The following is a 25,871-nucleotide window of genomic DNA, read 5'->3' on the forward strand; positions in this document are numbered from 1 at the left end:
GGCTTGCCTCAGAAAGTATGATAAAGTACGCCTTTTCAGCTTCGATGAGAGAAATAACATTAACATTCAGTAAGCGCAGACGATTCTGTCTCCGCTTTTGTATTTTATTAGTAGTTGAGGGAAATCCGCATCTTCTACAAACATTGTGATTTGTGCCTAAGGAGCCTACAAAGACCACATTTTGTTGGGTCTGCTGTGTCATGTGGAGGTGAAAGTCATTGGTGACCGTCGAGGCCACAAAAGCCCTGATTCGGCTGACATCAGTAAACTTCCAATTTGCGGCATGTTCTCCGAAACTAGTAAGAATGTTAACTCGGCAGGGAGTTTCTGTTAGCGCTCACTCGCTGACAGATGTGTTTGCGTGCATAAACTCCTTCTGAGTTTTCGAGCAAGCGTGTAAATGAGGCTTGCGACAGAAAATCAGTGGAAGAATCGACTGGTGGGATGCCAGCTAGTGTGTTAAATGCAGTATGTGGGGAGCAGTATGTGTTTGAAATATTTCTCATTGATCCTTACTTCTAGATTAATAGTGAGTGTAGGTATTAAAATTCAGCACACAACTTGTACCGCTCTGTTGGTGGTATGGACATGAATGATACTTAATGCATGATAATGCAGTTACTAACCGAAAGGACTTGCAGTGGGATATGGTAGCCATATTTATTATTGATTGTTGGGATGTGTCTATCAACATCGCTCTTTACGTTGTCACGTGGGACTTTAGCCTAGTCAATGTATTCATTTCAATTGGGAGTTTTGAAATTTATGCAGGTTATGTAGTGTGTACTTGCAATTAAATGGGAATGCATGCTGTGAACCTCATGACCAAATAAGTGAGTAAAATCTCCAAAGTCAGCTCTCTCTCTCTCTCTCTCCTCTCTCTCTCTCTCTCTCTCTCTCTCTCTCTCTCTCTCTCTCCTCTCTCTCTCTCTCTCATCTCTCTCTCTCTCTCTCTCTCTCTCTCTCTCTCTCTCTCTCTCTCTCTCTCTCTCTCTCTCTCTCTCTCTCTCTCTCTCTCTCTCTCTTAAAATCACAGTCATTAGTGCAGGAACAGTAATGTTACATTCGGAGAGGCTTGGCAGCTGTGAAGACAGTAAATACAGACTATTAGTGATGTGCCTTTGCTCTCTCTGCACTGGTAGTCAGTGGTAAACTAGGGCCCAGGTGCAGGGGTCAGAGGATTCTATTAGCCAAAATCTTATATGTCCTAAACTTTACCAATAAACGTAACTTTTTTATTATGTTTATATATTTATATATATATTAGGGCCGGGACTTTAACGCGTTAATTAAGATTAATTAATTATACATTTTTAAACATTTTTAACGCATTTTAATTGCACTTATTTTTGCACCGCGGAACATTTCTCATTGGATGAGTTTCGGCGGACAGATTATACTGGAGCACCAACTAGCGTTCATGACTTCAGACAACAACAAACCACAGTGAACATGAACAAAGAAGCTGATGAGATCGCTTTGGTTGGCCCCGTGGATGGGAATTTTTTTTTATAAAAAACGAACGGATGGAAGCGTCGATAAGAGCATGGTTGTGTGTACGCTATGCAACAAGGAATTCACATATCACCTGCAGCACATCGAGCCTCAAGTATCATCTCAATGCAAAACATATAGCAGCTAGCGTGGACGTTAGCCCTACTCCGGGTACAACGACTTGGTTGAACAAAAATAAACAATATTTTGTTGCTCAAGCTTATATATTTAGTCATTATTCATGGTATACTAAAAATTCATGTGAAAAAATAACTTCTCAATATTCTCAGGTCAAATATCTATATGTGATTAATTTCGATTAATTAATTACAAAGCCTCTTATTAATTAGATTAATTTTTTTAATCGAGTCCCGGCCCTAATATATATATATTTCAGGTATCTTAAAATATACAAATTATCCACCTTTTTCACGAACGCGGAAGTGTGATGTACTTCTGGTCCAAGACTTCCGGTTCAATAGCTAGCCGGAAGAAAACAGTGTAGTGGGAGCATGTATTAAACATAATTTAAACATTTATTATTTACTACACCTGCCATGTATGAACCAGTGTGAGGATGAAATGAAGAAGTGGCTTTATATATGAAGATATATTTAATCAATTCGTGTTGTTGATCGGAGGTGACGGGTCTTCAATGCGCAAATATAAAAGCACAGAGACATACCAGTATCATGGTACATGGAATTTAACAAGACTTCGTATTTTTAACTTTTCAGGGGATGGTTTAAAATGTCACAACTGTCCCTCTGGTGTGAGTTTTTTTTAAAAGGCAATTTTTAATGGACTTGTTTATGGCGACACGTCGAGCCTCACGCAGTCCGACACAGTCATGAGTATCTTTCTCATTCAACACATTGTAAGTTATTTGAACAAACCATAATAAACATATTTAAAGGGGCGGCAAATTTGTCGATTTTGTTTTCTAATGTTGTCTGATGTCTACTTATGATGTTCGCGTGGTTTTTACATTCAAAAACATCAAAAGCAATAAGTAATACGCTATTATGTAACATGGATTAGTGGCTCTTTGGAGAAAAGCTTCGTTTGAAGGGGCGGGCCGCATTGAAGACCTGGACGTAAACACCCACTGCTATGATTGGACAGCTTCATTCCCCGTCATTACATGTGGGGAAATGTTATAAAAACATTAATGTGTGAAAGTAGCAGCCGAACACACATATGTTTGAGCCACAAAAGATTCTGGGTGCTAAAGATGATACACATAAATGACAATATGTATAGTAAAGTATAAACAAAACTTTAAACTCGACGTGACTAAAGTACCGTATACAACACAGTAAGCGCCCAACAGAATCTACACTGTGGCTGATAAATCCTTATCAATAACTTTGTATATAAGCTTGTGAGGTTGCTCTTAGATACACGTAATGTTACATACCACAATTATATGATAAAAAAAGCTTTGTTGAGTGTTTGACCCTTCAAACGCAACTCGCCTAAATTACCGTATACAACACAGTAAGCGGGCATCAGAATCTAAATTGCGGCTGGTAAGTCCTTCCTTATCACTAACTTTGTATATTTCTATCGTTATATTACAGTCGTATTGTTAAGTGTTGTACCTTTATTAATCGTTTAATGTTTTTAGTAAATTAAAACAGTCAAACATACGTGTTAAGACACGGATGTTACAACAGGACATATCAAGCCATCTCTTCTAACAAAGCAATAGTGAAACGCAGTAACTTAAAGTAAAATGTTTTACTTACTGTGTATACGTTACTGCTGTGTCATTTATGTCAGATCCAATATGTGACCAGTCATGGAAAGTAGGGACACTAGTCGGATCTGGGGCATTTTGAGTTATTCATAGATTCTGAAAGTGCAGTTTCTAAGCTTTTTAACGATGTGTAACACATGGAAATTTGATAAGATTTGGAGAAGTTGTGGCCATTTGAATGTAACACATTCAAGAAAGAGAATGCTGAGAAATTTGAGAAAGAAAAAAGTTAACACTTTCCCTTTTCCCTGGCTGGGGAGACAATAGGGCTCATTTACATCTCATTTAGCTAAGCCATACCCCCTGTAAAGCCGTTTTGAGATACAGATGTTCTAGCATCATATGTAGTATTTTATTACAGAAGTCCGAATGAACAACATGCAAAAATAAACAGGACTTTTACCTTTGTGGGGATCACAAGTCGAATCCAGTCTGTTTCAGATGTGTAAATCATCCAATGATTTTTGTCCACAAATGCGTATAATCCGTGAAATATATAGTCTATTGTTTACATCAGATTTCGCATGAACTTCTGGTAATACAATATAATATACATTCTGAGGACTATTTACATCGTAACATGTAAGGGTATATCAGATTACAGTCCAGTATATGCGTTCCGTTAAACACATGAACCCGCCTTCAAATTTTGTATTTAAAATAGGGTCTCTGTGTAACTTATGAGTTTGACTTCATGCTGCGCTGCAAGACGTCAAAGTACCGCGAGAGCGAGTCTCTCGCGGTACTTTGACGTCATCCGACTGCGGCGCCCCATAAAGTCAATGACGCGGCTGACGTACGATGCGGCTGACTGTTATTTGTTCCGCCCCAGCTTCTTTTATTTTTCTTTTGTTTTGTGCGCCCGAGCTTCATTTACAGTCTGGGGAGACACACGCTATAAGTTTGAAAAAAATAAATGAAACTAAGCAAACATGTCTGAGGAACAGGGCAGCCGCGTCACTACAAGTCACGTGACTTCACGCTCGAGCCGGAAGAGAAGACAATGCTGAATAAAGTTGTAATTCTTGCTATTTTTGGACCAAACTGTATTTTCGATGCTTCACCACAATCTTACTGACCCACTGATGTCACATGGACTACTTTGATGATGTTTTTATTACCTTTCTGGACATGGAAACCATACATAGATTTTCAATGGAGGAAACAGAAAGCTCTCGGACTAAATCTAAAGTTAAAACATCTTAAACTGTGTTCTGAAGATGAACGGAGGTCTTCCGAGTTTAGAACGACATACGGGTAAGTCATTAATGACATTATTTTCAGTTTTGGGCGAACTATCCTTATTCAGTAGTCACGCTGTTCCCTGTGGGGGCGGAGGCGAAAACACAAGCTTATCCAGTATGTAAATATACACACAGACAATGACGCCCCCCGCTGCACGCTAGAATCTCTGGAAAAACAAGCCTATTTCAACCGTAAAATGTACGCTTTTAAATATACATAAACTGCTATCTCAAACATGGAGAGGCTTCTTCGTGATCTCAACTAACAGATTCTGCAATAAAACGAAAATCACAAATTTTGAAAAAAAAAAACTTTTGATTCTCATTTTCTCGAAACTTGTGCTGCTGACTTGTGTCCCTGGTTTCCGTGACGGGTCACATATTAGTGGTGTTTTTAATAACAGTCTCTCTGCAAATCCAGCATCGACTTCTTTACAAATGAATCCGCAGTACACAAAGTAATCAAACACTCCCCACGCGAGCTGGAACTTCTTCAAAAACAACCTTTATCCACGCATTCCTAATGTTATGTTCCGAGTCTCCAGATTTATGTATTCAGCTTCTGTGTTGTTCCCACGCGGTTCTTCCACAACCCAAGATTCAGTTTCCATGGTTACTCTATCATAACAGATCACTGCATCAAATTAAAGTCTCTCAGAAAAAATGTATTTAAAAGTCATTTTGGTTACATTTGGCAATCTTTAAAGACATGTTTACTGATTGTTGAGACACACGTGTGTCACGCGAAGCTGTGGGTGGGGCTGCAAAAGTGGTTGTTGTATTTGGATTCGGGGAGGTGCTTCAATTCTACTTCGACGTCATATTTCTCCGAATTCCACCTCGGTTGTAATACTGGCATGGTTATATTTCAGTAGCACGGACGTTTTCAGTTCTGAAACTTGCAGGATGTTCATTTAACTATGATGACCTCTTATATAACAAATGATCAAGTTCAAATTGAGTATTTGATTCACCGCTCCTTTAAACTACTCCATGTATTGAGTATTGTTTTCGTTTAATATTATTACATCGCTTCTTACGCAATAGGTGGAGACATGAGCTTATGAAATTATTTGCTTACTTTTTAAAGTATTTGTTTTTTCATTTAAAACATAACAAAAGTATGCGCAAACACATTACAAACTATTCTAAAAATTAACTAAGCAGATTATGTCGTATATATTCTGTACTGTTATCACATTTTTGTAATAATATATAATAGCAGAATAAATTAATCGGCTAAATCAGCATATTTTTATCAGCATAATATTAGTTGTTTTTAAAAAGTTATTGTATTTATTGTTTACTGACAGTTTCTATGAAACGTTTTACTTTACGGATTTGTAAATACAGATCATGAGTGCATGTGCGCCACATACACATTAAGTTCTTGTGCATGGATTATGGTTAAAACAAATGTTTTGTAGAGATTTTCTGCGTTTGTATCAGCTATTATGGCAACCCCTAACTGCACAAATTATGTCGGTCTTCCTGGATTTCATAATAAACATTAAACAGCCAGTAAAAACGGACACTTGTGTCCTTCGCAATAAACTACCATTAGCTTTAGTGTCTCGCCGGAAGTGGCGCCCACATTTACGTCAAGAAACAGGTGGATAGCATGTCTTAACATAAAGATTTATGAATTTTTTTTGCATGCTATAAGAAACCACCTGAATAGCCCTATTCCTGTATTATTCTTACATAGAAGTATTTCAGATTTTCCTTCCACTTAAAGAATCAGCAATTTATCACCATTACTGTCTAGTATCTAGCCAGAAATGATTTTTTTATTCTCCAGGTATATTATTTTTTTGTCTCTTTCCGTTATTGTCATCATCTCGCTGCCCTGTGGCTCTTAGACCTCAGGAAAAATCAATCCAGACGTCTCAAGTGTTTTAATAAACCAGCTACACTTGAGGATTGACTGTGTCCCAGTTTGTATACTTGGGCTGTGAAATAAAGTATATACTTTTCTGTTGTTAGTGTAAAAGTACATTCTATTCATTATTAACACACGTCATAAAATTACTATCATGTTTTGAAACAAGTTTTATGGTTTGATTTGCTCACGTCAATAAGTTCTTTATAAAGCTACTACTATAAAAATACAATTGCTTGCCTGTCAACAGCCAATTTGACCTCCCATTTGCTGCTTGCCAAGTATTTGTTTTGGATTTTTCAGTAAAAAGTAGGATAGATAGGCTGCCAATGAACCATTAGACATTTGACAGCTGTGAGTAGAAACACTTTCTGCAGTTGTGTGGATGTGCCTGGCTGTCAAGCACCTATATTCAGTTTGTTATCTATGCTTGTCATATTGCTATGTATACATGCACAGCACAGGTAAACCTGACACAAACATTTTCTGAGTCTCATGTCTCTAAGGTTAGAGACTGTTGCAGGCTTGTCTACGAGTGACTACAGTTTGTTTGTGTTTTTTTCCAATAGCAAACGTAAATGGATTTTTAATTAGTTTCCACATACTATTGTGTACAGTATGTTAGGAACCAGAGTACAGACACTTTGCATAAAAAAGACAACCTTTTTACTGTTGTTAAGTTTTTGCATTGCCAAATACATTATTGTAACGAAAGTTAAACAAACCCCTACCGTAATTCCTTGCTAATGTTAAAATTTTTACTTTGATTACTGTGCTATTCAAAATTATAATAAGAATAACAATGGGCTCCAAGCAAAAAAATTTTTATACTGGCTCGGTCGGGCCAGTTGTTCTGGTTATCACTTGCCCTGCCAATACTTTCACTGGCCCCACCAAAAAAGACTTCAGTGTAACATATTTGAAATAATAATTTAAAAGACAAATATAATTGTATACCTTTTATTCGTCATTTGTTAAGACAATTGACAATAAGGTTCAGTGGACCAGATGAAGGGTTATCGGCAACCCTTTTAGACACCATGCACACCATGCGCTGTCTGCTTTCTCATGAGCTTCGAGGTTTTGTCACGATAGTTGCTTGTTCCAATGACAAAGGCTCCTGACTTGTCTGCTTTACCTGGAAACTGACGACAAACTACAAAACATTTCATAATTTCTTAAAGAATACATACATAAGAATACATACAGACAAATGGCTACGGGCAGAAAATATATTTTAGTGACTGAGAGTGAAGCACTGGCCCGATTGGGCTAGTGGCAATACTGTTTACTGGCCGAACATCTCTCACACTTGCCCCGGGCCGCCAGGCAGTCCTTCATTGAGCCATGAATGCTGTTTATTAAAATGGTAAAGTTCAATCTCGAGTAAATATTATGTCATTATTTCTTGAGTCCTTGTGTCCAGAAAATGATTTTACTGTATGATTTTAATGATAATTACTGTATTACCGAAAAATAAATATATGGGAAATATTGGGAAAATATTAATAAATATATTTAAATATATTTTATTTTAAATATTAATTCATTACATGAATATTATATATATTTATATGAAGTATTAAATGTACTTTTTTAATATTGTAAAGGAGTCATATCGTGAAAATTTGACTTTTCCATGTTTTAGTGCTATAATTTAGTCCCCAGTGCTTCTATCAACCTAGAAAATGTGAAAAAGAACAACCCAGTAACTATTCTCTGCAAGCATGTACAAAATTTGGTCATTCAGATTTCACCTGTTTTGTGACGTAGGTAGCAAGTTTTATTACGAATATACCGCCCCTTAAAGGGATAGTTCGGCCAAAAGCGATATTAAACCCATGATTTACTCACCCCCAAGCTGTCCGAGTTGCATATGTCCATCGTTTTTCAGACAAACACATTTTCGGATATTTTAGAAAATATTTTAGTTCTTTCTGTTGATTAAATGTAATGTTACGGGGTCCAGCAATAGTCCACGACCTTCAAGTCCAAAAAAAGTGCGTCCATCCTTCACAAATTAAATCCAAACGGCTCCAGGATGATAAACAAAGGTCTTCTGTGGGTAATCTGCGCGGTGTTGTTGTAGAAATATCCATATTTAAAATGTTATTAACGTTATAAACTACCTTCCGGTAGCGCCGCCATCTTAGACTCAGGAGAGAGTATTAGCGTAGTGTACGCACTTTTCTTAGTGACGTATGACAAATTCGGAGGGCGGGGGGACAGAGCAGCAGCAGAGAAACTCTGTACGCTGCGTAAGCTCTCATCCTGAATGCGCATCACTCTAAGATGGCGGCGCTACCGGAAGGTAGTTTATAACGTTAATAACATTTTAAATATGGATATTTCTACAACAACACCGCACGGATTACCCACAGAAGACCTTTGTTTATCATCCTGGAGCCGTTTGGATTTAATTTGTGAAGGATGGACGCACTTTTTTGGACTTGAAGGTCGTGGACTATTGCTGGACCCCGTAACATTACATTTAATCAACAGAAAGATCTAAAATATTTTCTAAAATATCCGAAAATGTGTTTGTCTGAAAAACGATGGACATATGCAACTCGGACAGCTTGGGGGTGAGTAAATCATGGGTTTAATATCATTTTTGGCCGAACTATCCCTTTAATCTGCACTATCCAACCACGGCACAGCCATTTAGTGCAGAGAGAAAGAGACAGAAAATAAAAGTTGATAGCACAATTGAGATTCTATTTCAACAAATCACCATCATGGCTATCAGTGTTTGCATTTCCACAGCTCATTTGCATTTAAAAAGCCAAACCCAAAAATGTCACATTTTTGCTCGCACAAAAAGTGGCAATTTTACCATGCTATAATAAATTATCTGTGGGGTATTTTGAGCTAAAACTTTACATATGCACTCTGGGGACACCAAAGAAAACTTATTTTACATATTAAAACAATTTAATAATATGACCCCTTTAAGAATTTGTATACATTCTTACATTTTAATATTTGTATAATCCATATATAATCCTTCCATTGTTTGGCCTTGTGATTATTTTCATGACAATTAAGAATTTTCTTCCCAAAAGTATGTGAATACAGTAACATTTCTTTATGAAAGTAAAATACATTTAAACAAATACGTTTATTCAAAATAATCCTGCCTCCAAGAAATTGTTAGATCAGTGTTGATTGGCTACTCTCTCCTCTGGCTCAGCCAATCGATTTACGACTTCTGTGTCAAGTCGTTCACTGCTGTTGACTAAGCCCCACAATTACTGTTCATCGGGTTTCGTGGCGTATTGATTGCCATGGTACAAACGGTGCAATGATACACCCACACAGACCCACACTTCACAAAAGCTCACATCCACAAAGGCGCACGCTGTCCCCCGTGTGTTCATTTGTTCGCTTTTCAAAAAGAAAACTTTCAGAACTCTGCCGCTGGTTTGGACTTGCCCACGCGGGTGGAAGGGGGGAATAAAGGTGTTATCATGTAAGATAAAAATATAGCCCTCTTATGTAGCCCGCGACCACAAGGGACAGTCGGAATTGAACAGCATCAGAGGTGTGAAATGGAGTTTGCTTCTGTTCTCACAGATCCGTGTGTCCGGGTGCATGTGCGAGCGTGTGACAGCGTACAAAGTAAATAGGCAGGAGAAGAAGGGCTCTGGTGACTGTCGGCAATTGTCACTGTGATTTGTGGATGTATTAATCCCCGCGTCGATGCATCGCCCAGGGATCGTTGTAAGAAATCTGTGGTCTAAGAATAGGCAGGGATATCTGTTGTTAGCCGGAGAGCTTCCAAGCAAGGATGATCGGACCTTGCGTCTGAAGCTTGTGGGCAAAGGAAATCTGCATGCTGTCGAGATGGTCTTGAAGCTACTTCCTGTCATGCTTTATACCCCTCCTTTGCTTTGACTATCCGTCTCTTTCTCTCCGTGACCTCGGCCTCATTATTCCGTGGACTGCCGGCCTCATTTGTTTTCTGACAAGTAGATGGGTGTGCTGTCAGTTGCTGTTCTCTTGTCTTATAATGCCTGCAGGTTACCGATGGGCCCGCTTCTTCTCGCTCACTTTTGATGGGCACGTCCGGTCTCTCTCTGTTCTTGATCTCATCTCATCTTTCTGCTCCCGCTGTGTTTATGTTTTTCATTTAACATTTATTCAGCTGGAAGGCAGTTTCTTCCATGTAACATGTGGTGCATTTACAACTCTTCAAAAGGTCCTGTACATTTGATCAATGGGAATTAAATCAATTAATTCTTAAATACATTTAAACCCTATGAATTTAAATAATACAATTTTCTTTTAATGGTAATAATATGGACTTTATGCGACACCTGACATTATGTAAGTGCAAGGGAATTAAGTCTTTCTGGCTTTGTGAGAGATTTTCCTGTGTTAAAGAGAAATTTCATCCAAAAAAAAAAATTCTGTCGTTGTTTTTATACCTCTTGTCATTCAAAACTGGTGACTGCGTCTTTCTTCTGGGAACACAAAAGCAGACATCTTGAAGTTTCAGTGGTTTTGTTTCGATACAACAGATTTTAGGATATTTTAGCCTTCTGAGGATCCATAATTTGCATCACCTGCTGCATGCACCCACCGCGCCTGTCAGCAGGACACAGCAGAGACGTTTCTGACTTATTCAAATAAATATGGAATCTGAAGAATAGAAATTTATTTTTGAAAATATGACACATTGATGTAGATTAAACTAACCAACAGTATATTCAATTAATCAACCATACACAGAATCATATTAATACAAAACATAACTTATAATACTAAAACAGTGATAAAAAACTGTTTATTTTAAAATATCCAGCCATTATATTCAGCCGGTACAGGCGCGCAATGAATCTCGGGATAGCCTCGGCTGTGAAGGAAACATTTGTTCTGTCCTTAAAGGGACACTTTTTTGAAAATAGGCTTATTTTCCAGCTCCCCTAGAGTTAAACATTTGATTTTTACCTTTTTGGAATCTATTCAGGTGATCTCCGGGTCTGGCGCTAGCACTTTTAGCATAGCTTAGCATAATCTATTGAATCTGATTAGACCATTAGCATCGCGCTCAAAAATAACCAAAGAGTTTCATTATTTTTCCCATTTAATACTTGACTCTTCTGTAGTAACATCGTGTACTAAGACCAACGGAAAATTAAAAGTTGCGATTTTCTAGGCCGATATGGCTAGGAACTATTCTCATTCCGGTATAACGATCAAGGACTTTGCTGCGGTACCTTGGCAGCAGCAGGCGCAATGATATTACACGGTGGCCGAAAATAGTCCCTGCTATTGAAAGTTACCAAGGGGACTATTTTCGGGTGATGCTAATGGTCTAATCAGATATAATGGATTATGCTACGCTTTGCTAAAAGTGGTAGCGCCAGACCTTGAGATCAGCTGAATGAAATGGTAAAAATTAATGTTTAACTCCTAGGGGAGCTGGAAAAAGAGCCTATTTTCAAAAAAATTGGAGTGTCCCTTTATCAGCACGGAGAAATAAGGACTTAATTTGAACAAGGTCGCAGCCTTCGAATTGGGACACAGCTACTGTGATGGTCATCTTTTAAGAGGGTCCTAATATGTACAATTTTGGTACAGATATGTACTTTTGAGGTACCAATATGTACCTTCTTGTAGAGTTTACATGCACATAACATACTGAAGCAGTTCTTGGTTCCTTTCAAGTTAGACATGACAGAAGTAATGCTGGTTAGTTAAGAACTGAGCTGTGAGTGAGTCATTAAACTTCTTCAAATCGATAACTCATAAGTTTTTGTCTGACTGATTTCTAACTCCTTTGAAAATCTATGAATAAGTTATTAATATTCGACTTCCAAAGATGTTAGGTAACATAAATTACCATAAAAACAACTTTGATGGTTAGTTGTAAAACACTGAGCTGCCTTTTTAATACTTTAATTTTGTAAAAAAAAAAATTATTTTAATTCGTCCTTCCTCTCATTTATGTCACAGCTGAGGGAGTTGAGGAGCGGGTGCTTGATGTTGTTTATGGGAAATACACTTACATTTGCTTTGAGGAAAACATGTAGAACTTTATAAATGATGTATGTTCAAATTTTGCAGAATGGTGGTACTACTGGTTTTCACAGTAGTAGCGTTACATCAAATTTGCACTGACAAAACGCTGAATGAAACATTTGGGTTCATTGTCTTGCGTGTTCCCCGACTATTAGGAGTTTCCATTGTTTTGATGCCTTTGTTTTATGCATTTATTCAGATTCGATTGAGTTGAGAACGGTTTGCATTATGTAACAGTGGAGTTTAAGGAAGATGAGGGAGATTGTGGATGTGCTTACCTGCGAGTGTTCGCATTCTGTTTATGGGGGAAAGATGATTTTGTGGAGCAGCTGTCTGAAAGAGCAAAGTCACGACATTTCCCTGGAGTAATGCCCTTCTGTCGCACTCTTCGTCGCTCTTTCCTTTCACTCTTCCTCCTGTGCGTAAATTGTACAGTGTGTTTATTAAAATTAGTTTGCTGTGTCTGGGAAATCTCCCCTGTTTGTGCTTTTGTTTTCTGACTATGTGTTTTGAAAGCTGAAAGAATAAAGCTGAGCTTTTCTAAATATTTCTGGTTTTGAATAAATCCAGATAAGCTACTAAAGGTCATTTGGTAACACATAATGGTAATCATGTTAGTTTCATAATATGTATTATTTTCTATTTTAAAGCATTTTTTTCAAACTATACCTTATTTTTTTATTTATTTAGTTTTGTCTATTTTGTTTCATGAATGTTTTTAAATTAAATAAGGATATTAACCCTGCTTACTTGCTCTTAGAGACTCAATGAATTGCCTTGTAATGTTTAGGTTTATTTGATTCGCTGACCTAATTTTTTTCACTGAAATATGAATTTAGGGTGGGACATATTGAGTGGCCCCTCCCCTTTTAAAAAAACAGCAAATAACCTCACATCAGAATAATGTCATAAAAATTGTTAAACCATATTGGTAAAAATAAGGGGCTTCAAGTTTTGAATGCTTATGTCTTCTAAATGCAAATTTTGTCGATGTTTTAAAGTACACTAGTTTATAGATATCCTTAAGGAACATATTCATACTAAGAGCCAAAAAACTTTTTGATTTCTTTCATAGTCCAAAAACGTTTATAGTCCATGGTATGACAACCAAATAGATAAAGGTAATTAGGGCGCACTCACACTATCCAAACCAAACCATGCCCCAGCACAATTGACCCCCCCCTCTACTCCCCCAGAAGCACGCACTCACATTGTACTTTTATTGATCCGAACCCAGGTGCGCTTTCGTCATTAGGATGCGTTGTTTTGAACAAAGCAGGAAGTAAAGCGCTCTGTCAACATTAGAACGCATCGTAATGTTAAGTCTGTGTTAGTTTTTTTTTCAATACTTATTCCCTGTGTCATTTCACTTTATTTATTATGACTCAACTTGTATACTTAAATGTTCTGATTTCTTTGTCTGAATTCAATATTTGGCTTGATGACTACATCAGGTGGAAATTTGGTGTCAAAAGCCCACTTAGAAATCCCCTTACTGATAAAAATGCTGATGTGTCAAATACTTATTTTCCCCCCTCTATACTTCTATCTTTATAGCCAATTTAGGCTTAATTAAATATAATTTTATATAAGGTACAGAATGAGTAAATAATTCACATCCTTTCAAGCATTCCACGTTTTAAAATTTGTCTATTTTTTGCTTGTACTACATTTTGTTCGCACTTCTTATTACAGGATATTTTTCTGATATTCTTTGTGCTCACATGTCGCCCGGATAAAGATCTGCTCTGAATGCTTATAAAGCTCATAAAGTAATTTCTTGCTGCAAGCAGTGCAAAGTTTATTATATTTTATATATATTTGTGCTTAGTTTAACCATCAAGTTATCAGGTTAACAAAGTATTCTATTCTTTGTTTGAAAAGACTTGTTTTAACCACATTAAAGATGAAAGGTGTCACAGAAAATCACATATATTAGACTGTGGTACACAGTTTGGACAGGTTGATCTATAAACCAGTAATTGGCCTGGACGGAGTTGAATCATAGCAGGAACACAGGGATCTATCAGTAGACATCGACTTTCTCCGCACAAATCTTACCTGTCAATGGAGAATAAATAGCCTTTTATCTCTATGGCTTTCTAGTCAAGTCCTGTTTCAGCAAGTATGGAACATCTATAGACTTTTCTAAATTATACACCATTAAACATTCAAGAGAGTCAGAACCATGGCACGGTTATCAAGTGGTGGTCATGCAAACCAAAGCTGTTTAGGGCTGGTTTAAGATAGTTTCTGCAGAAGTGGCCCCATATTTGAAGTAGATATGTACTATGTACCACCAGAAAATTAGTTTGATCTTTTTCTATTTCTCTGTTTAAACTTTCAGCAGCTGCTGTGTAACTTTTCTTACTCTTTCCCCGCCAGCATTTTTTTTTAAAGTTGCCAGCCATCATTTTTCATGATTTTCACAAAAGTTTAATGACTTCCAGAAAATGTTCTTCTTTACATATACAGTTGTTCAAAATAATAGCAGTACAATGTGAATAACCAGAATAATCAAGGTTTTAAGTATATTTTTTTATTGCTACGTGGCAAACAAGTTACCAGTAGGTTCAGTAGATTCTCAGAAAACAAATGAGACCCAGCATTCATGATATGCACGCTCTTAAGGCTGTGCAATTGGGCAAGTAGTTGAATTAGTTGAAAGGGGTGTGTTCAAAAAAATAGCAGTGTGGCATTCAATAACTGAGGTCATCAATTTTGTGAAGAAACAGGTGTGAATCAGGTGGCCCCTATTTAAGGATGAAGCCAACACTTGTTGAACATGCATTTGAAAGCTGAGGAAAATTGGTCATTCAAGACATTGTTCAGAAGAACAGCGTACTTTGATTAAAAAAGTTGATTGGAGAGGGGAAAACCTATAAAGAGGTGCAAAAAATGATAGGCTGTTTAGCTAAAATGATCTCCAATGCCTTAAAATGGAGAGCAAAACCAGAGAGACGTGGAAGAAAACGGAAGACAACCATCAAAATGGATAGAAGAATAACCAGAATGGCAAAGGCTCAGCCAATGATCACCTCCAGGATGATCAAAGACAGTCTGGAGTTACCTGTAAGTACTGTGACAGTTAGAAGACGTCTGTGTGAAGCTAATCTATTTTCAAGAATCCCCCGCAAAGTCCCTCTGTTAAAAAAAAGGCATGTGCAGAAGAGGTTACAATTTGCCAAAGAACACATCAACTGGCCTAAAGAGAAATGGAGGAACATTTTGTGGACTGATGAGAGTAAAATTGTTCTTTTTGGGTCCAAGGGCCACAGGCAGTTTGTGAGACGACCCCCAAACTCTGAATTCAAGCCACAGTACACAGTGAAGACAGTGAAGCATGGAGCATGATATGGGCATGTTTCTCCTACTATGGTGTTGGGCCTATTTATCGCATACCAGGGATCATGGATCAGTTTGCATATGTTAAAATACTTGAAGAGGTCATGTTGCCCTATGCTGAAGAGGACATGCCCTTGAAATGGTTGTTTCAACAAGACAATGACCCAAAACACACTAGTAAACGGGCAAAGTCTTGGTTCCAAACCAACAAAATTAATGTTATGGAGTGGCCAGCCCAATCTCCAGACCTTAATCCAATTGAGAACTTGTGGGGTGATATCAAAAATGCTGTTTCTGAAGCAAAACCAAGAAATGTGAATGAATTGTGGAATGTTGTTAAAGAATCATGGAGTGGAATAACAGCTGAGAGGTGCCACAAGTTGGTTGACTCCATGCCACACAGATGTCAAGCAGTTTTAATAAACTGTGGTCATACAACTAAATATTAGTTTAGTGATTCACAGGATTGCTAAATCCCAGAAAAAAAAAATGTTTGTACAAAATAGTTTTGAGTTTGTACAGTCAGAGGTAGGCACTGCTATTTTTTTGAACACACCCCTTTCAACTAATTGCCCAATTGCACAGCCTTAAGAGCGTGCATATCATGAATGCTGGGTCTTGTTTGTTTTCTGAGAATCTACTGAACCTACTGGTAACTTGTTTGCCACGTAGCAATAAAAAATATACTAAAAACCTTGATTATTCTGGTTAGTCACATTGTACTGCTATTATTTTGAACAATACTGTATAAACATACAATATATCAAATAAATAAGAACAGACCCTCTGCTTTCAAAAAACAAAGTTTAATCCTACCTTCATTAGTTCTCTTTTTAAAACTTCTCAATATGGGTATGTTTCTTCAAAAACATCAAATTTTGTTTATGTAAATGACTTTTGATAGAGATCAGATTCAATGCGATCCTTAAAACATACACAGAGTTCTTTCTCTTTCACCTGAGGCGTTACTTCCAGGTTGGTATTTCGGAAAGCCGGATATTTTTGTCATTGGCAGGGAAGTGTTTTCTCTTAATTGACGAGTTAACTTATCAATGGCAGGGAAAGAGTTAAAGGAATAGTCTACCCTTTTGCCATATTAAACGATGTTATTACTTCAACCTAGACGAATTAATACATACCAATCTTTTTTCAATGCGTGCACTGTACAGCGCGTTGTGAATGTGTTAGCATTTAGCCTAGCCCCATTCATTCCTATGGTACCAAAAAAAAACTTTTATTTTGTGGCACCATACTTACTGGTATAACTCCTAATGCAACAGTCTTTAAATAGGGAAAACACAGAAGTGTTTGGTGGCTTCCCTGTTTGGTACCATAGGAATGAATGGGGCTTGGCTAAATGCTAACACATTCACAACGCACTGTACAGTGCACGCATTGAAAAAAGATAGATATGTATTAATTCGTCTAAGTTGAAGTAATAACATAGTTTAATATGGCAAAAGGGTAGACTATTCCTTTAATACGCCATATTACTCTTAGTAGTTCATTTTTCATGCAAACATATTTAAGTAGATATGTATGTACCATCAAAAAATTATGTGGAATTAACTCAAAATTTTAAGGCAACTAAGTAACTTACATTTTAAAGTTGAACCAACAAATCTTTTTGACAGTGTGTAGAATACTATAATTAATAAAAATACTGATACAATGTCTTGTAAAGCACTGTAAGGTGCTTTGCATAAAAGTGTCTGCATAAATGTAAATGTGTATACACTTTATTATTACTAAATATCACAGCAGGGAATTACATTTACATGGCATTAATGAAAACTCCTAGTTTGTTACAATTGAACTGCAAATTGTTTTTTGTCTTATTGAAAGTGTGATACAGGCTGTTACATTAATGAAGTGTCTAAAAGGTTATTAACACAGGGGCTGGTAAACTGAAATTTATGCTTGGGAACATATTAATGTGTTAATCAACTAAAAGTACATGTTAAGTACATTAAGCACTCGGTCTTGATGCATGTACAGTACAGTCACAGTGGGGTCCAGAAGTATGAGACTGCTAGTAAATGACAGTATGGACTTGAGCTGGCACAAGTTTGTACCAAACCTGGTGATTCATGTTAGCCCTGCATGAATTAAAAATGTTCCAGACAGCATCTTGTGTGCTTCAGTGAAGGCAAAAAAATCTGACCTTTTGTGAGTTAGTCTCACAATTTTGCTTAATTGAAATAAGAAATGTTTCCTTTTTTTGTCAAAATGTTTTTTTTTTTTCAAATCCAAATGCTTTGTTTATTTTTTGGTTTAAATAAGTTTTTTATTTTCTCATTTTTTCTCATATTTTAGAGCCTAGTGTGCACGTACGTTTCCAAAACCAGGCTGGTAAAGTCACGGTATAAAAAAGTTACAAAGGGATTTGTACAATATTCTTCTCATTGTTCTGACATTGTTTTCATGAAGATGGAGTGGGTCGTCTTTGTGTTTTTCTCCCGTGCTCATTATCTCTCCCGGTTCAAGGAGATGTGCTTTCATTTGCATGTGTGGCCCCTAAGGGCTGAAGTCTTTGTGTATCAGGTGATTCATACTGCTTAGCATACGCTTCCTTTACAGAGGATTAGAATAAAATCAGCCAATTAACCATGAGACAGAAAGCGTTTAAAACACCTTCAACTATTTTGTTTTCACTTCCTTGTCTTCCTGGCTGCCACTTTCCTCCAGCATTTTGCCACTGGATCTTTCATTTTCATACATTTAAAATTGTATTATTTTTTATAAATTTCATTCTTTTTTGTTTTTTAAATGCAAAGATTTGATAAACATTGTTTTTTACTGCATGCTAAGTCAGTCATCACTATTACTATTTCATAAATGTTTACACATATTACAAATTAAAAAAATAGTCGCCAGTGTGTGTGCAGAAACATCCTATAATTGTACAAATCCATCTCTTTTAAACCACAACAGTCACACAAAACAGGCTGTTGGGGGATCCCCTATCAATGTGATGTCACACTGATCACGTCCCACCTATGACCGCTCACAGACTCCGCCTTATGAGCGCGTAGTTCAACCTTCTGCCATAGACACATGTTTTAATGTAGTCCATAGCATATGTGTAAGCGCTCTACCCCCTACTTTGCATACGGGGAGGGGAACAAAAGCTTTCTTTGCATTTAAAGAGACACACACAAAAACAGCACATTTTCATTGCAACCACAAATGGCCATGTACAACATTGTATAATATCTGTGGTGTATTTTGAGCTTTACAGACACATTCTGGGGATACAAGAGACTATTTTAATATTGCTGAAAACACATACGCTAGGGGCGATTTAAAGGTGCCAAAGAATGCATTGATAAATTGTTCCCTGATATCTACATAGAAGATGTGGCTTTATTAATAGCAAAAATGATCCTCAGATGGTTTTACATGTCCATTTACAACCCTGGGATATATCTTTAGAATGAAATGGTCTATTATTACCTTGTTTGAAAGGATCATTAATAATAATCTTGAGCTCTGCTCTGCTCAGCAGTCACAACTTTGTTTTTAGCATTGTAACAACATTGAAAATTAATTAAATGTGTCATTTAATGCTGGGGCGTACATTTAGACTGTAACTGTCTTTTGCATGCACAAGGTTTACATAAAAAGGATGAAAAAATTGTGTTTAAGGCTTACGATATGTCATTACCATGTACAGAATTTGTTTTTACCTAGGTAAATACAGTTTTACATTTTCCTTTAATATTAATTTGTAATTACATTTTAAGATACTTCGTATGAACCCTTGGTATATTTTAAAGTTTACATTTTAAGTATTAAACATAAATTAATATTGATTAATCATACTGATTATTTTAAGGGGGCTTTTTAACAAGCTTTATAATTTAAACTTTCATACATACTAATGGCGCTTCTCCATTGCATAGTACCCAACGGCTTGGTTTGGGTCAGGTCGGGTCAGCTCACTTTGGCTTGGTTAGCTTTTCCATCGAGTTAAGTAACAGTTCGAAGTGGGAGGGATTATAGGCGTGTCGTTATATTTGCGCTGCCTACTGCTGTGACATCATACAAGTGAGAGCGTCGTTGTACATTCCCATACATTCTTTTATTTCTCAGTCCGCCACAAAATTAAAATTGATCACCACAAATAGATGTTTGCATATCACTACCTCTGTCTCACATGACAGTTTCTGTACAAACACCCGTGCCATCAGTCGACACGCTCCACTGAGTCTCATTTAAGTTGCATTTATGCATATATTCGGAAGTGCGCGTCAAAAATGTGCCACCACAAACTGCAAGTCTGGAAAAAAACTGTTGTGGTGTTCTTGATTCTCAACCTGTGGATGTTTTTCACCGCTAAAAGAGAGTTTGGGAACTTACCGTAAAGCACAGATGACAACAGGTTTACTCGAGACAGCGCAAGCTAGCATGAAGGTAGAGCTAATCTTTTAAATTATAGCGATGACGCTGGAGGTGACGATTGTCTCAGACCAATCCGTGATCTACTGTGTTTTCGTGTCACATTTTGGTATCAGCTCGGGTTGCTTAGAACCCAGCCGAGGTGGTACTAAAAAGTATCGGGTACTACGTACTGCACCCCAGTGGAAAAGCTTCCAAAAGTAAGCTGACCCAACTCGACCCAAACCAAACTGTGGGGTACTTTGCAATAGAAAAGCGCCATAAGTAATGAACTGTACTAAATGCCAAATAATCATACTAAGTATCCTAGAATGTAAACTAAGTAAGTATTGAACTTAAAGGGATAGTTCGGCCAAAAATGATATTAAACCCATGATTTACTCACCCCCAAGCTGTCCGATTTGTATATGTCCATCGTTTTTTAGACTAACACATTTTCGGATATTTTAGAAAATGTTTTAGATCTTTCTGTTGATTAAATGTAATGTTACGGGGTCCACCCATAGTCCACCACCTTCAAGTCCAAAAAAAGTGCGTCCATCCTTCTCAAATTAAATCCAAACGGCTCCAGGATGATAAACAAAGGTCTTCTGAGGGTAATCCTCAGCGGTGTTGTTGTAGAAATATCCATATTTAAAACTTTATTAACAAAAATAAATACCTTTCTTCCGGTAGCGCCGCCATCTTAGTCGCGTCCGCATTCAGGATGAGAGCTTACGCAGCCTACGGAGGCTACTCTGCTGCTGCTCTGTGCCCCCGCCCTCCGAATTTGCCATACGTCACTAAGAAAAGTGCGTACACTACGCTAATACTCTCTCCTGAATACAGAGGAGTCTAAGATGGCGGCGCTACCGGAAGGTATTTATTTTCTTTAATAAAGTTTTAAATATGGATATTTCTACAACAACACTGCGCGGATTACCCTCAGAAGACCTTTGTTTATCATCCTGGAGCCATTTGGATTTAATTTGTGAAGGATAAACTCACTTTTTTTGGACTTGAAGGCCGTGGACTATGGGTGGACCCCGTAATATTACATTTAATCAACTGAAAGATCTAAAATATTTTCTAAAATGTCCGAAAATGTGTTTGTCTGAAAAACGATGGACATATGCAACTCGGACAGCTTGGGGGTGAGTAAATCATGGGTTTAATATCATTTTTGGCCAAACTATCCCCTTAAATACATATCATGCAGAGTATCTTAGAATGTAAACTTTAATTCATAGAAAGGATTCATACTAGTGTCTTAGAATATAAACTTAAATACCAGCTACGTTTTTAGAATAAGTATCTAAATGTAATGTTTAATACTGTCTGTGTTTCTAATGCATACTACTGTAGGTACACATTTTTACCCATTTAGGCATTAAGCAGACACTTTTATGCAAAGCTACTTACAAGAATGGGACAATAAAGCGATTGAACTCATGAAGTGCTATACAAGCATCTTAGAAAGTGTGTGTTTGTGCTTGTGCATGCTTGCGCGTGTGTGTGTTTTACTGTGAAATCTCTATAGACATTCAATAGTGTTACTGTATCAAAACAAAGCTCTCAGCATGAAAGGGAGCATAATTATAAAAGCACATCTAAATGGCCTGTAAGATGCAAACATAGACATAGATATATAAATATCTATCTTCAGTCATTCACAGTATTAAAGAATATCACAGGCCTGCTTAATGATAGCGTCTGGATCTGCATTTTTATTACTGTATATTGCAAAGTATTTCGTGCACATATGCTGGTACTATATAGCAAGACTTTAATGATGTTTTATTATGTGTCACCGCTCACTTTTCTCAGCTTTGGTCTACTTATATATGGTTATTATTTTAAAGCATCCTCAAACAATAAAGAGCTGATAGGCATATTAAATATTAACATTGATGTACAGTATATCATTGCATTATATCCAAAACAATGTTGGATCAAATGCGAGATCCGTGCAGATGTGCCGGTTGGATTTTATTTTATTTGAAATTAAATGAATAAATAAATAAAAGTTCATAGTTAAGCATAATTAGGGCCTGCAGCTTATTTGCATAAATGCTTTTGACTACTTGTTTAAAGTTGAACTCTTTGGGTAGAAATGATCTAACAATAGTCCCAAAAGTCTTAACCTTATTTCACTTTCTCACGCTTGGCGATTTTCTTTGCGTAACAGTCAGAGCTTTCAGATTTCTCATTGTTCTTTTAGATCATTACAGTGGCATTTGCTCTCATCTTTAATGAGGGCACTTCATTAAAAGCAGGCTAATTGGTGTAAACTCCTGCTTAGTCTGGATGTAAAGTTAGGTCTGGTGTGTTTGATCAAGAAAGGTCTGACCCGAGTTTGATTCTAATGAGGTGAGACATTACTGAAGGTCTGCTGAAGAGGTGTCATCCCATTCTTAGAAATAATGAATGAAAATAATTAGTCCTCATTGTATTAAATAGCAAATACCTTGCGTGTCACCATAAATTCCTCATTCCATAGCGTGTTGTTACCATGTTGCCGCTGCTTAAGCATTTCAGTACATCATTATTATATTCAAATTGTGTTAGGTTGGATGCCAGGTTAGTAGAAATCGCTTTGGATAGACATGCAATGCATTTTTTTAAGAGGAAAAATAGTTTATAGTTATGTCATTATTTACATCTGAAAACTATATATTTTTTCTTAATATTTTATATATGAGGGCACAGTGTTTGTAACGTGTTTAGTATTGCAGCATGTAAAAATTAGTAAAATGAATATGTTGGTGTGCCATGTTGTTGAATTTTTCCCCATCTGTTTTGTCCTGCAGGAAAGGAGTCTAAACGCGTACCCGTTCCTGGAGATATGCAAGGGAGATCTGATCCATTACATGTGCCCTCTGGAAAATCAAGAAGACTTTTGTGTCCCTGAACTTCTCGAGAAGAAGACAGCTGAGGACACGGAGGAAACGATGGAGCACAGAGATGCTGATGTCATGGAGTTGGAGACAAGTATGTTTCTTATAAATAGTTAATCTCAGTTGCACTTTAATTTTACAGTACGTGCATTTGCAATGTACTTTCAGTGTACTTAAAATACAGGTAACTGCATGTATGTTAAGCCCAGAGTATAGTATATTTTACATGTGAACTATGCGCACAGTTGAATGCGTAGCGTTGCAAAGTATAGTTTATTTGACTCTAAAAACACTCTAAAAAATACTGGGTTATTTTCAACCCAGCATTGGGTCAAAAAGGGACGAGCCCAGCCCGCTTTTGTAATTTAACCCATGCTGGGTTGTTTCAATACAAAATGATTGATTGTTTTAACCCAATGTTGGGTCAAATATAAACATGTTTTGGGATAATTTTAACCTAGCTGCTGGGCTCGTCCATTTTTTGACTCAATGCTGGGTTATTTTTAACGAGTATGCAGATGTTCAATACATTTGCATTGTGACAAAATGCAATGCATACCCTGGGCTACACTCTGAACTAAAAAACAAAACAAAATTAAAAATAAAATAAACCTATGCTGTCAGGGCTCAACATAAAGGACTGCCCGGTGGCCCGGGGCAAGCGTGAGAGACGTTTGGGCCAGTTAAAAGTTTTGTCACTTGCCAATGCTTCACCCTCAGTCACTAAAATATTTTTTCATCAATGTATATCATTTAACATCTTGGAAGCAGGCATTTACTTGGGCAAACACGACAAAAGAAACAATATAATATTTTGCACTGAGCCCTGGCTGTGTTGTTGTTAACACAGCCTATGAGTTTAAACAACCCAGCAAAGATTTATTCAATAATGCAAAATTAAAATAACCCAGCAAAATTTAGAGCGTACATACTACATTCTCCTGTATGCGCGTACGTGCCATACAAATCTGGCGGTGCATGTACAGTTCGCGCACACTCTTCTGATGTCGAAAATTGATCACGCACACTATACGCTGACCCTCTGATACTCGTACAAAATGGACCATACTTTGGCCTTTATGGTTAGGTTCATGGATGGTACCTATAGTAGCAATTAAATAGTAATACAGCCAGTATATAGTATGTACAAAAAGGCTGTAAAAAGTTTTGTCATTATTTACCCTCATGGCAAACCTTTAAATTAGAAGAATGAACATAATGCAGCTTTTGCCACAAAATTATTTGCCACAGATGATAGTGACCATGTTTGCCAAGCATCTTTCATATTATAGTTTTTGTTTAAAGAACAGTGATATATATCTTCCTTCCTTTGTATAAATAAAAAACCGTGACCTTGCCCATCAAATCCAGGCTTAGGAAGATCAAAGAAAAGAATCGTTCATTTCACATTGATTTCAATCATTCCCATGATCTTCAATATTCAAGGCCATTGCCATGTTCCTGTTCTTAAATCACCCCTTATTAGACTTTGTTAGCAGGGTAGGTCTCTAACCATTAACCTAATTCCCGAAGTTATAAATCTGTCAGTACTTTAGTACACAAAACTGCTGTGCTGACACTTCAGGCACGGTCAACTGTCCTCCTTTTAGGTTCACGCTTTAAAACACGTCAACTACATTAAACGTATGTTCGTGCATTCATGTGTTTATAAAGCCTCCGCTTATTTAGTTGCACGGCGCTCGCACTTTATCTGCTGGGTTGTGACTATAGTTTCAATCCGACAGGCAACGGAGAAAATGAAAGAGGTCAGCGCAGTTGCAGCTGTAGGAGTTCACAATTCACTCTGTGGTCAGTAAAACAAATGGCTGTGAAGATTGATGATAAAGTCCGAAGGCTGTTTTCGGCCCTGCGCAGCCACACAGAGTTATTGTATGCGCTTGTGTGTTTGTGTGTTTGTTTGTTTGTGTGTGTGCGCGAGCGTGGTTGTGTGCCTTCAGCTCTTTTAATTAAAGGCCGTTCAATCACAGCTGCTCAGCTGGATCTGACAAGTGCAGGTTGTGAATCAAGCTCCTTCATTTTGGGTATTGCAAGACATCTCTCTTTCCCTCTATCTGTGTCTCTCTCTTTTTCTTTCTCTCTCTCACTCTCTCTCATTCCTTCTTCATCCACTATAAGTCATAGGTCTTTTAGATGCCTAAACATAGACTACTGAATCTTTTTAAGCTTACAAATTACAAATTAATCTACAAAGATGAGCAAATCAAATTAATATTTCTAGACTGTATATGAAGAGTTTTGTTGCAAAACGAGATAACCACCGTTTTTTTAATTGTTCAGAAATCTCGTTTTTTGGTTGTGCAATGTGCATTCCAAATAATTTAAACTGCAGTTGGTTTGTTTTGATTTAAACCTTCATAAATTAAAAATTACAGCTAAGTAGCACCATAAAACAAAATAATAACATGATAACATTATAATTTACATGTTTTGACAAAAATGTTAAAAAATGGATTTATCTCGTTTTGCAAAGTTACCAGATTTTCTGGGTAAAACATTTAGTAATTCTTTTAAAGGGCACCTATGGTCCGATTCACGTTTTTTCACTTCCTATGGTGTGTATTAGTACATGTTAACGATATGCAAAAGGTACAAACCCCAAAGTAAACTATGACGTAAGGTATCGTGTCCAACATAAATCTTTTTTCTTGTACTACAACAAACTCAGGATTGTAGGCAACAGTTTACTTTTTTGGTTTGGTGATGTAGACAAGACCGACATTATCAAATTCCTCCCGCTTCAGACTCACAGCCTGTAAGTTAAATCCTGTTAGCATTGCATTGTGAGCGAATCTTTCAAACATAGTAGGTAGCGTCACATT

The 25,871-nt window shown here is 37.1% G+C and overlaps 1 protein-coding gene across 1 annotated transcript in view; it reads left to right on the plus strand.

Annotated features, from left to right (window-relative positions):
- Positions 1-25,871, plus strand: part of tex264a (testis expressed 264, ER-phagy receptor a) — an 82,723-nt gene that overhangs the window by 49,668 nt on the left and 7,184 nt on the right. Inside the window, exon 3 of the mRNA XM_065279847.2 lies at positions 22,945-23,125. Coding sequence (XP_065135919.2) covers positions 22,945-23,125 — 181 coding nt within the window. The remainder of the gene's footprint in view (positions 1-22,944; positions 23,126-25,871) is intronic.

Source organism: Paramisgurnus dabryanus, chromosome 7, assembly GCF_030506205.2.
Source record: "Paramisgurnus dabryanus chromosome 7, PD_genome_1.1, whole genome shotgun sequence".
In the NCBI taxonomy this organism is placed as follows: domain Eukaryota; kingdom Metazoa; phylum Chordata; class Actinopteri; order Cypriniformes; family Cobitidae; genus Paramisgurnus; species Paramisgurnus dabryanus.